At 37.4% G+C, this 13,311-nt stretch overlaps 1 protein-coding gene across 2 annotated transcripts in view; it reads right to left on the bottom strand.

Moving 5' to 3' along the window:
• The window catches only part of LOC110283639 (cysteine-rich secretory protein 2), a 34,763-nt gene extending 22,692 nt beyond the window's left edge, over nucleotides 1-12,071 (bottom strand). For both annotated transcript variants that reach the window (XM_021149045.1, XM_021149044.2), the window contains exons 1-6: nucleotides 11,977-12,071; nucleotides 11,169-11,251; nucleotides 8,463-8,512; nucleotides 7,212-7,289; nucleotides 2,715-2,831; nucleotides 1,571-1,658 (exon numbers count right to left, since the gene is read on the bottom strand). In XM_021149045.1, the coding sequence (XP_021004704.1) occupies nucleotides 1,571-1,658; nucleotides 2,715-2,831; nucleotides 7,212-7,280 (274 nt within the window). In that variant the 5' untranslated portion in view covers nucleotides 7,281-7,289; nucleotides 8,463-8,512; nucleotides 11,169-11,251; nucleotides 11,977-12,071. The remainder of the gene's footprint in view (nucleotides 1-1,570; nucleotides 1,659-2,714; nucleotides 2,832-7,211; nucleotides 7,290-8,462; nucleotides 8,513-11,168; nucleotides 11,252-11,976) is intronic.
• Nucleotides 12,072-13,311: the final 1,240 nt, after the last annotated feature.

The raw sequence follows: 13,311 nt of genomic DNA, 5'->3' as shown, positions 1-13,311 counted from the left end.
TATGGTGGGTATCTGTTGGTTGAGGTGGAAGCAGGCTGCTACTTAGATTAATTGATTGATTGATTGATTGATTGGTTATTTAATTAATCAGATGAAAAAAAAAGCTATCTGACACAAGCAACAGACTTAAGCATGTAAATATTTCAATAGATTGTGAAAACCCAATTCTTTTTAAAGCCTGTATTTGCATTGCCAAAAACAGTCATTTAGGTACCAAATTCATGTGTTATGCCTTGCATGCTCTCATCTTTGTGATGTAGTCTTAGTAAAGATAGTGACCAGAACTTGAAGATTGTCTCCTTTGCTCTCATTCACTAATTTTCACATACACACACACATACACACACAAACACACACACACACACACACACACACACATACAACCCTAAGGAAAAGTTCATGTTGTTTTTATTATATGATGAAGGCAGAAAGACATTTGAGACAGTATTTTAAAGAGACAACTGTAGGCAGGATGAAAGATAGTTTTGCAGTCTTAATCCTTCGCCTTGGAGAACCAAATACAGCCAGGACAAGTGTAATGATAGCCACTTCCTCATTTAATCTGTGGAAGCTTGAAATGCCATGTCTATACTGCATACAATAAATATCAAAAATGCTAACTGTCTTAGCTAGGATTCCCATTGCTTTGAAGAGACACTGTGATTACCAAGACAGCTCTTATAAAGGACAGCATTTAACTGTGGTTGGATTACAAGTTTAGAGGAATAGACCATTGTCATAATGGTAGGAAGCATGGAAGCATTCAGGCAGACATGTTACTAGAGGAGCCAAGAGTGCTACATCTTAATCTGCAAGCAGCAGAAGAGAACTGTCTCCACATAGGTAGCCAGGAGAGACTGTCTCACACTGGCCAGACTTTTGCAAGATAGCATGAATAACACTTATGTGCACAGTTTTTTTTTTTTTTTCTTGCAGGTGACATTGTCTACCTATCTTTCATGGTGCAGCTCATTGCATTTTTTTATATTTTTATTAGGTATTTTCCTCATTTACATGTCCAATGCCATCCCAAAAGTCCCCCATACCCTCCCCCCACTCCCCCTTTTTGGCCCTGGCGTTCCCCTGTACTGGGGCATATAAAGTTTGCAAGTCCAATGGGCCTCTCTTTCCAGTGATGGCCCACTAGGCCATCTTTTGATACATATGCAGCTAGAGTCAAGAGCTCTGGGGGTTACTGGTTAGTTCATAATGTTGTTCCACCTATAGGGTTGCAGACCCCTTTAGCTCCTTGGGTACTTTCTCTAGCTCCTCCATTGGGGGCCCTGTGATCCATCCAATAGCTGACTGTGAGCATTCACTTCTGTGTTTGCTAGGCCCCGGCCTAGTCTCACAAGAGACAGCTATATCAGGGTCCTTTCAGCAAAATCTTGCTAGTGTATGCAATGGTGTCAGCGTTTGGAGGCTGATTATGCGATGGATCCCTGGATATGGCAGTCTCTAGATGGTCCATCCTTTTGTCTCAATGTGAACAGTCTTAATGCAATGTCCCACAAAGGACTGTTAGGGTTCAATTTATTCATTTATTCAGCAGCCACATGTAAATACATACTGGTCTTCCGGTCATCTTTACTACTGTGTTCTAAAATACACTTATTAGCCCACTTTTGAGCATTTGTTGTCGCTTGTATGCTCCATTCCTAAATATCAAAGAAAAAGAAAACCATAATGATCCCAAGCATAATGAAAGCATATAACTTGATTAGTTAGCAAAACTATAAAACTTCTGTAAAAGATTTTGTAATTATCACTGATATTAAGATTAATTAATAAAAAAATCAATATATTATTTAATTAATTAATGATAAAAATTAAAACCAAGCCCTTTTGTTTTAATTCCAGTGTGTACCAGTTTCCACATGAAGAGAAATCTAATAGGGATAAGGGCAAATATCTAATTGTAAAGCCACATCCAGGATGTGTGTGAATGATGTTAAATGTTGACATATGTGAATGATTCTAAGGATATTTTAATATTGTAAGCTGATCTGGGCTATTCCAAAGACTTTTGATTCCTATTGCTTTCATGTGGGAGATATACGCTTGAATAAGCTAAAAGGCTATTAACACTGCCCTGGGAAATGCCTTACATCAAAAAGGCTATAGGATTGAAGATAAAGAGATAGCTTAGTGGCTAGGAGAACCTACTCCTCTTTTGGAAAGGCCCCATACTTGGTTCTCAGCACTCCAGTCAATTGACTCACAGCTGTCCATAACCAAGTCCCGTGGAGAATCTGATGCCCCTGGTCTCTCCACCTATACACTTATGCACATGCTTACATGTCTCCTCCACCTCTCTCTCTTCTTCATACAGACAAACAGAGAGAGAGGGGGAGGGGATAAAAATAAATCTTCTTCCAGAAGTAAGATACTGAAAGACATTGGCTTGACACATACTTACAAAAGACAATGGACGAAGTCCTTCTTCCTAAAGCACTTTGGATGCTCAAAGACTTAGCTTCTAATTCTAACTTATTAAACCCCAAACCTGACAAGTAATTTAACCATGTTAAAAACAAAAATAATACAATCTTTCCCAAATAAAATTTAAATAAAATAGCAAAAAATCAAAACAGGAACATTTTATATGACAATATGAAGCCATCATCAACTGCTCCTCCCTTCTCTACATCTATTTCCTCCCCCATAACTGGCTCCTCCCTCCACAGATGACTCACACCATTACAGTCTCTTACCATTTTTAGTATGTCGCTGCCAGTAGGGTTAACTGATCTCCTCAGTTCATTGTGTTTATTTACGATCTCTCTTTGAACTTGTATTTGGTTAGTTATCAAAGAAGTAAAGTCTGGATCCTGAAAGAAAATGACTTCTAACATTTTTTTAAATATCTCAGGCAACTAAGAAATTACTTCAACAAAAATCACTTTAAAACTGTTTTTCCATAATATCACACAGATAGAAAAGGAATTAGTTTGACAATGTCAATGATTCTAAGTTAACACTTAATTTTAATAGGAATAAGTAGACAGAAGACTTGGCAATGGTAAGTAATTTAATGCAAAATAAAAATTCCTCTGAGACCACAAATGCTAGATTTTGATTTTAATTCAACTTTCATCATTATTATTTTTATTAAATCCTATGTGAGCTGGTGTTAGAAGGTACTATCTGACAGATACAAACCTTTAGACTTACAACAGTGATCTACAAAACCCGATACACTGGTGCAATATGGCATCAATTTTATGGAAGTAACAAACTACTTTTTAATATATTTAAGGCCTACTCCATAAGATGGAATTCATACATAACACTGCTAAAGTAGTTAACAAGATTATTGCTAAACCCACAGATCAATGCATCATTCAGACCTTACAAGTTTCTTCTTGTAGTAGATGGGAATTAGTATAGAGCCCTACAACTGGACCTGTGTGCAGCATGTCAGACTTTAGAGCACTCAGTCCTACGTGAGATGTCTCATCAAAGTCCTGCCCTCAAGGTTCAGGGATCTATGCAGAAAAAGGAGCAAAGTGATGCTAATAACCAAAGATGATAGATAACTCCAACAAAAGAATGTCTTCCAGACAGCAGACAAACACACATATCAACTCACAGAGACAGTAACAGAACACACAAGACCTGTACAGGTCATCAGATAAGAATCCCAATACTGAGAGGGAAAACTTGACATGGGGTCCTGCCCCTAACTGAGAAAATATTTGTGAATGATAACTGCTGGCAAAGAAAAAATCAGTCTTCTTCAAATGGAGTGCCACTATATTTTTTTTATTTTTTTTATTAGATATTTTCTTCATTTACATTTCAAATGCTATCACAAAAGTCCCCTATACAATCCCCCACCCCCACCTACATCTCAACCCAACCACTTCTGCTTCCTGGCCCTGGCATTCCCCTGTACTGGGGCATAGAATCTTTGCAAGACCAAGGGCCTCTCCTCCCAGTGACGGCCGACTAGGCCATCTTCTGCTACATATGCATCTAGAGACACGAGCTCTGGGGGTACTGGTTAGTTCATGTTGTTCCTCCTATAGGGTTGCAGGGAGTGTCAGTATATTAACCACACTCCAGGGCAGGCTGCATGCCAAGAGGTAATTGGCCAACACAGACTCTATCTGTTTTGATTTATTTTGTTTCGTTTCACTGTGTTGTGGACCTTTTGTTTTGTTTTGACTTTTTTTGTATTGTTATTTGATTGTTTTGCTGTTTTGGGAGTTTTGGGGGTTTTGGGGGTTTTGGGGGGGTTTTGGTGGGTTTTTTTTTTCAATGATAGAGAATATGAATTGGGAGAGTAGGGAGGTGGAATAATTTGGGAGTTGGTGGAGGGGAAGTTATAATCAAGAGAAATTGTATGAAAATAAATAAAAATAAATAAATAAATAAATAAATAAAATTTTCATAAATTATTCATAGTAGTCCATGTAAGCATAACCATTCACAATTGATCAAGTAAGTTGTGGTGAGTTAAGTCAATGATTATCGTAGACTTTATAGGAGACATTGCTATCTGTGACATCTACACTTGGAGACAGAACATTCAAATTCAGTCCAAATTCCTGTGTCCCATCCAGCATTATAGCAAAACCATTAGACCACAAATATTCCAAAGTGACTCAATACATACTTTCTAAATGTTTTCCACACAATTTGAAAGCAACAAATTCATCTATTGAATGGAATATTCCTCACTTTGCTCAGTTTAGTAATAAAATTGGTAGTGTTTGTATTTTCAGCTTCTCTTGATGAGTAGGTACATATGACAGCTATTTCTAAGAGCAGAATGGAACTTTTGATTGTTAGACAAATTCTAAGCCTATGTTCATACAATTCTCCAATAATTCATGGGTTTGAGCAAGATTTTGAAGAATGTTTAATAGACACATTACTCACAGTAGGTTTTCTGATACTTCGGAATTGTTATCTACCTCTCCCCTACCATCCTGAGGTCCCTCAAGACTTGTCCTCATACTTCTAACCACAAAGCATTGCCATTTTTGACTCTCTGTCGGTATCTACCTCCTGCTTTGGGTTCCTAAGAACAGAGACTAGTAGGTATTACCTTGAACCAACAGATTTAGCACAGTTGCATATTTCTAAGTTATAATGGATTCACAAGTCAAGCACCAGCAATGACCCACCCCAGAATTATCAGTCATTCCTATGTTGCTCTATGTTCTCCTCGAAATGTCACAAAGTAATCTCAAAACTCACAAATGTTGGGTTTTTTTTAGGATTAGAACTTATTTTCTGATTATTATGCCATTGTGTTTTGTACATGAAAATGTTACTTATAGGTGTAATTTTTTTTTATTTTAGAGGAGTATTAGTAGAGCTTTTATTGGGAATGTAAGGATGTAAAATATGTATCAACTCTAAAACAAAAAACCAGGATCTACCTTACAGAGTTGATATTGCATTAAAAAAATATAGCTCTGGTGGGTGGAGTCATTATGAGGAGTGATCAATTTATTGAAGATAAGGAAGAGTTCATAAAAGATGATTCTGGGTTAGGATTTTAAAAGATGGACAATGTCCATTGGACTTCTGAGAAGCACATAAGGTTATGTTGAGTGAGGTAATCAATATGCATTTGATGGTGCTCAAATCCAATGACATCTCACTTTGCAATGACTTTATGAATGACGGCCAAGAGTTGGATCAGGAAGTGAAAAGAGAATTGTGAAGGTCTAGAAGGGGAAAAAAAAAAAACAATCAAGGGAGAAAAAATGAAAAACTGTTATAATAAAGCCCCAGAAGGATAAGAACATTCTCTCCAGTCTAAGAAATTGACTATTTTGATGAACTAATCAAAGCTATGAATGCCAAATGAAGTCTAAACAACTATGAGAGTCTTGAGTTCTAGCTAATGTTGAATGCTAGCAGTCAGAGCAGAGTGTGAAAACAGACAACAATGACCATAATACCTCATATCCACAGGCTTCCAGGCCAGGAAGGGAAGGCCATGTGTGAGCCCTACACACACTGATAAGGGTAACCAGCCTTGTTCTGGGATCATTAAAACATAAAGGCATATGTGAAGTAGAGGGTCTGAACTCAGGATTTCCACACAGCAACAACATTTTACATGCTAATTCCATGATCATTGATAAACACAGTAGAAAGACCTTAGAATCCATTTTTTTTTAATTTAGAAATCAGCTCAATTGTTTGTATACAGTATCTACAAGAACTACAAGAGATAAATATAGTGATTGAAGTGAAGAAAATGCAAAGTGGAGATTACATATTCTTAAATTTCTGTACCAAACACATGGAAATGGGATGAGATAACACAGAAAATGCACTTTGAGCAGAAGATCCGTAATTAATTAGCTCTTTAAATCCATATAAAATGTTACCTTTTTTAAAATATAATTTTGAGGTGACATGCAACTTTAACTGGAGATGGCTCTACTGAAATGTGTCATAAGTTAATTTCTGCAATATATTTATTTGTAATAAATTGAGTGATTGCCCTCTAGACAAATTTCCATATTATGATTCTAAGGACCAGTAAATATAGTCTTATTGGGAAAGAAAAAGACTTTACAGAAATAATCAAGTTGAAGATCTTGACACAAAATTATCCTAAAGTATCAAAGTGAAACCTGAATGTCAGGCCAAGTGATTTCAGGAGAAATAGAGAGAAGATTGTGTCAGCAGCAGGAGGAAGTTGTGGTGACACAGCCTTCTGGCAAAGGAGAACAATTGACAGACGTCACCATAAAGAGAATGGAATGAGTCCCTTCAGAGAGATCTTAATTAGAGACTTCTAGCCTGTACAGCCAGAGGAAATGCATTTCTACTGTATGCAGCAAGTAAAGTCTTTGGTAATTCTTACCACAGTGCTCTGAACTTAATATATTATTTAGTCAAGTATACAAAAATACTGTTATCTCACTGTTTAAAAGAATACTTGTGGGTTTTGTTGTTGAATTTCTGCACATCTTTGTTGTCTGCTAACCTTGTATTTGAAATACATTTTGTCTTTTACAGTGTGCAGTAGGCACATGTATCAATTGGCTATCACAGCCATGAGTGATGGAGCAAATAACCTTAGCCTCTTATCTCTATTTCCCTGTGAAGTGCTATGAGCCACCCATGACATTTTTCCACCTGTCGAGATACTCTGGATTCTTCTGTTCTCACAGTATCCTGGCACTTTTCCAAAACTGACAGGCGGCTGTAAGAAGATGTTTCAGCTTTAGATTTACCTTTCCTTCTGTGAGTGGCGATCGCAGCACCAACGCAAAGACAAACAGCATCACCTGGAACCAAGCCATGGCCGAAAACTATCAAAACAAACAAACAAACCAAAAACATCTCCACTGAAGTCAGTAAAGCAGGAACGCAGGATGGAGGGAATTGGGGGTTCTGAGTTTGCAAAGCACCTGTAACATCAGAGTTCACTCACAGTGTAACAGTTAAAGAGGTACTATGCAGTGTTAATAGAATCACAATGAAACAGCCTTGTCTCTAAAAGGATCATGAACTGAGAAACTTGTAGCTTGCCCTTGGAATTGCATATGCAGAGACTTGGGAATTCCTAGCACCTTCCTGCAAACATCCATTGGCCTTTCTTTAGCCAAAATGTGAAAAAAAAAAAGATCATTTATCTGATTGTGAAAAAGAGGATTCATTTATCACTGTGTCCCATAGCTCAACTTCTTATTCTCAATGAGAGCAAGAACTATTCATTTATCTGGACCAGAATTTAGTCAAGATTTCAGAGTTGAGATTATGTAAATACAAAATACCAAACACCTTAGAAGAGGTTATTTCTATAAGAGAGAAATTAGAAATCATTTTTTTTTCTCATCCTTGTATTATTGTCAAAAGTCCTGGTATAGACAAGCAACAATATAGTCAGTGAATTAAAAGCCTTCTCAACTCAGTTCTGGCTAAGCCATGACTTAGTCCAAAGGCTGTTTAATATTTATTGTGTTTTAAATATCCTTCCTGTTCTTCCCCATATTACTTCTTTTAAATTGGATAATACCCTGTGGGTCCTTAGCATAAAACTAAAAGCAGCTCAGTTGAGGAATACTCAGATTCCCTGTCATTACTCACCAATAATGACTTCAAATCCATTGTGCATAGTTAAAAACAACAACAAAACAGTTTCACTTTTGAAAGAGGAGTCATTAATCGGGCTTCATGAACCCACTCCATTTTTAATACTTCTCAGGTAATCTCATATATTAAATGATACACATCATTAACATGTTTTCATTTTTCCAATAAACACAGCTCTACTGTGGACATAACAAAAACATGAGAATAAGCTATATGTTTACATATGTAAAAAGTTCATTTACATAAAATTGATATTATTGTTTCTCTAATAGCATTGCAAAAAGAGCTTCGTTAATATTCAAAGAACAATTTCTCAGCTTTCTAAGCACAGGTAGATGTTTTAAGAGTAGCTTTTTACTCATGGCAACATGGCAGGATGAAATACTCACATTAGAATGGTCGCTTACTGTTGATTTGACAGTTGGAATATCTGCCTTATCTGTGTCAAGAAAGAAGGTGGAGAGAGATGACAGATTATACATCACAACTGTCTCTGGACATATTCTGCATCTTGAAGTCAGTCCCAATCAAATCTACCTTGAAATGGTATGGTATTTTTCACACCAACAGGCTCAAATTTCACTACCAGTTCTTTATTATTTGGTTCCTATCTAAACTATGGCCTTTGCTTTCTTACCAGATAATGCCTCCATGCTGCTGAAATGCTTACAAATATGTGGGTGTAGGGACTTGGAAAGAAAACAATATTTATAAGGAGTCCAGAATTTCCTGAACTTTTGTGAGGTGTTCCTTAGTGAAAGAACTGCATACCAGTGAGTAGGATAGAAAAGAATTAGCTGGATTTTATTTAAATACTGTTCTTTATTTCAATAAAATATTGTTACATAAAATAAAATAATAAATTTGTAACAATTATAATGTTTTAGAAACATATATAAAGAACTCAAGAAGGTAGACTCCAGAAAATCAAATAACCCCATTAAAAAATGAGGCTCAGAACTTAACAAAGAATTCTCACCTGAGGAATACCGAATGGCTGAGAAGCACCTGAAAAAATGTTCAACATCCTTAATCATCAGGGAAATGCAAATCAAAACAACCCTGAGATTCCACCTCACACCAGTCAGAATGGCTAAGATCAAAAATTCAGGTGACAGCAGATGCAGACGAGGATGTGGAGAAAGAGGAACACTCCTCCATTGTTGGTGGGATTGCAAGCTTGTACAACCACTCTGGAAATCAGTCTGGCGGTTCCTCAGAAAATTGGACATAGTACTACCAGAGGATCCAGCAATACCTCTCCTGGGCATATATCCAGAAGATGTCCCAACCGGTAAGAAGGACACATGCTCCACTATGTTCATAGCAGCCTTATTTATAATAGCCAGAAGCTGGAAAGAACCCAGATGCCCCTCAACAGAGGAATGGATACAGAAATTATGGTAAATTTACACAATGGAGTACTATTCAGCTATTAAAAAGAATGAATTTATGAAATTCCTAGCCAAATGGATGGACCTGGAGGGCATCATCTTGAGTGAGGTAACACAATCACAAAGGAACTCACACAATATGTATTTACTGATAAGTGGATATTAGCCCAAAACTTAGGATACCCAAGATATAAGATACAATTTGCTAAACGCATGAAATTCAAGAAGAATGAAGACCAAAGTGTGGACACTATGCCCCTTCTTAGAATTGGGAACAAAACACCCATGGAAGGAGTTACAGAGACAAAGTTTGGAGCTGTGATGAAAGGATGGACCATCTAGAGACTGCCATATCCAGGGATCCATTCCATAATCAGCTTCCAAACGCTGACACCATTGGATTTTGCTGAAAGGACCCAGATATAGCTGTCTCTTGTGAGACTATGCCGGGGCCTAGCAAACACAGAAGTGGATGCTCACAGTCAGCTATTGGATGGATCACAGGGCTCCCAATGGAGAAGCTAGAGAAAGTACCCAAGGAGTTAAAGGGATCTGCAACCCTATAGGGGGAACAACATGATGAACTAACCAGTACCCCGGAGCTCTTGTCTCTAGCTGCACCTGTATCGAAAGATGGCCTAGTCGGCCATCACTGGAAAGAGAGGCCCACTGGACTTGCAAACTTTATATGCCCCAATACAGGAGAATGCCATGGCCAAAATTATGGGAATGGGTGGGTAGGGAAGTGTGGGGGGAGGGTGTATGGGGGACTTTTGGGATAGCATTGGAAATGTAATTGAGGAAAATACATAATAAAAAAAGAAAATAGAGCAAACAAATAACATCTAGACAAAGTATTAATATTTTAAATAATAAAACTTTTAAACTTGAAAAAAGTTCTTAAGCATATTACAATCTAGAGTCTAGATTCTAGACGATGTCTTTGGAACCTTGGGTTTCTGTATTGACTACCCATGACTATTTAATTCCTCAGAAAATAAATAAAACATATTTTATAGCTGAATGCATTCCTGAATCAACTTTTTATGACTTTTACTTCCTATCTGTAGTTTACTGTTAAGATACAGTCTTTGAAATGATCAATCTCAGGAAATCTACCATAGCCACTATGTTCTCTTAGACAAAAAATGAATTTCTATAGTTTTACTTTGAATATTCATTTTGTATAGAATTTACAAAGACAACATTTTGTAAAACTCCTAACACATACACTATAATGTACATAACCATACATATTCAATAATGGTATTTTTATTATCAATTGCAGTACTTAAATTTGGCTAACCCCATCAGATATTTCCATTTAAAAAAAATGTGATTTGGTTGAAACTTAATTTCCAAATCGTTTTAAACCTTTTTTTTTTTTAATCTTCATTGTGTCACAGTGGGGAAAAAGACAGTATAGTCTAGAAAAGAATCAAGTGCTGAAGGCGTGGTCCACCTTAACTTAAGGAAAATGAATCAAGGGCATCCTTATTCAAAGACACACTCATACTGTTCCAATCCAAACTGCCGTCATCTTTGTTGAGTCCAAGAAAGGACACCTTTGCTGAAAATATGTTCAAGGAAAAATATCTTACCCATTCCCTCATTTTCATCTTTATTCTTGAAATCTACATTTATACTTAGATGAGAAAGTGGCCATTATGCTCTCCTTACTACATATAAATAGAACAATACCTTGTCCTTCCTTCCGATGTTTTAGGATCAGGAGGGCATGCCTCTTCTAAAGTGTGAGGGCTATGGTGTTTCCCTTCTTTGTCCTGGAAGATGGAAAACAATTTTGGACGACGATGTAAAGATAGCCTTATATTGTCTACACTTTATCACAGACTTACAACCTGTTAGTTAATGTCCTCTTAATTCTTCAATCTTTGATGTCACTATAACCTGCTTTGGGGCACTAATTGTACTTCAGCATTTCCTTCACTGTAAACTAAAAAGTCTGCTTGTTAACAAATTCAGTAATCGCTGTTTGGCTGCCACTCTAAAAAAAAACCTCAGCATGTAGTGAAATGCCCTCTTTGATCTAGCACTTCGTGCTTCAGACGTGTTTCAAAAGCTATTGTCTTTAACTCCAACAATGTTGACTACGTGCATTGGTGTTTGATCACTATAACTTCACATTTTCTATTCTGGAAGTCGATGACAGGATGTTTGGAAGAACTAATGACCCTAGATCTAATTGATGAAGTCCTGTAAGTGCACACCCACCCAATAAAAGACTGACATTTTTCATTTGACTGCAGACAAGTCAGACTTTGAAATGGTTTCAAGCTTCTTCCGTGACTCAGTAGAAATCAAACACACAGGACAATTTCTTAAGGTCAAGGGGAATCTCTAGTGATTTCTTGCTAGGAAAAGTGAACTAACAGTTGTTCCGGGATCTGCTCATGGTTCCTAAGCTCACACATCTTTCTCTGCACTAACTTCACTCATTTTCTCCACCCTGGTCACATCCACTCTCCCAGCCCGCCCTAATATTTACGCTGGTTCCACAGCACAGGTCTTCATGCTGTCAGGAAGGAGCCAGAAAGGGCTCTTGCTGCCCCTCCCCTGTGCGAGCAACGATAACCGCCTCCAGCCGCCACGTGGGGGCGGTGTCACGAGGCTTTATTCTGTCAAAGTAAATGTTCCTCTACATAGAATCTCTCCACCCCTCCCTCAGTCACCGCTATGTAGGATGCCACGGGAGAACTTCTATTATATTTATCCCTTTAAAATGTAAAGTTATCATTTGTTTTCGCCATTTGTGAGGGGTGCGGGAGTCAGTATCTGTTTACTCAACAGAGAACCAAGAAGAGAGGATAGGAAGTATTTCAGGAGTTTGAAAGCCCAGGGACGTGGATGGAGAAGCAAGCGCTCCCTATCCAGAATGTCTGAGTGAATGAGCTTCATAATTGAAAACGAAAATCAGAAAAGTCTTACTTAAAGGCTTTCTTACATTTTCAGAATCGTGGCAGTCCCAACTGAATCGTGGCCAAAAATGCATGCAGTCCCAAAGAGTTAGCATTCTGATTTTCTGTTTGTTTGTTTGTTTGTTTGTTTGTTTGTTTGTTTATAAACTCTCCCTGGTTATCTTTGTTTCACATAAGTTTGGTGGTCAGAAAATTCAAGAACGATATCTGGGTCAGCTTTTTAATACCTGAATTTCCTGACCAGAGATATCTATACTCAGGTCAAAAAACTAGCTTTCCTTCATTAATGGACACTGTGTGGTCTTCACAACTGGACTATAAATGATAGATTTAGTAGATAGAAAGCGGGAGGGTTAGCTCATTGCTGAAAAGAAGAGTTAGAAGATCTCCAATTAAGCTCCCTCACCCATAGAGGAATGTTGACGTCTAGATCAATATGATAGTTATGTGACAATAGTGATAAAAGTCTAATCATAATGCAAGATGAAAACAGCTTATTTCAAGCAGTGTCAAATCACCCAGACCACTTCACAAAACCATAATCATCGCTGAGCACAGTTAGGCAAAGAAACCTTTTATGTATTTTTTTTCTTGGCTAGTGTGTTTACAGCTGCTCACAGTATACATGTTTCCCTCTGCCATTTGATTATTAGAGGTTTTTTACTATTTGAGACCCAACAAAAGGGTTCTTTAACATATAAACAAATATTCTCAACCTGTGATCTGGTGATATAATAATTATGTGGTATTGTGTTGTCTCCCAAGTTTGATTCCATTTTCGTTCTTCCTTCACTATGGCTTTAATGTTATCAAACTTCAACTGAACCCATACTACAAAGCAGATGCTGTGACGTATTAGGAAGTCATGAGAACAAATAAAATATGGTGTCTGCCCTTACAGCAGT

Source organism: Mus caroli, unplaced genomic scaffold (assembly GCF_978045245.1).
Source record: "Mus caroli unplaced genomic scaffold, Mus_caroli_1 scaffold_18, whole genome shotgun sequence".
NCBI lineage: Eukaryota > Metazoa > Chordata > Mammalia > Rodentia > Muridae > Mus > Mus caroli.
The sequence above is the reverse complement of the archived record's forward strand: the minus strand, read 5'-3'. Positions and strand labels throughout refer to the sequence as shown.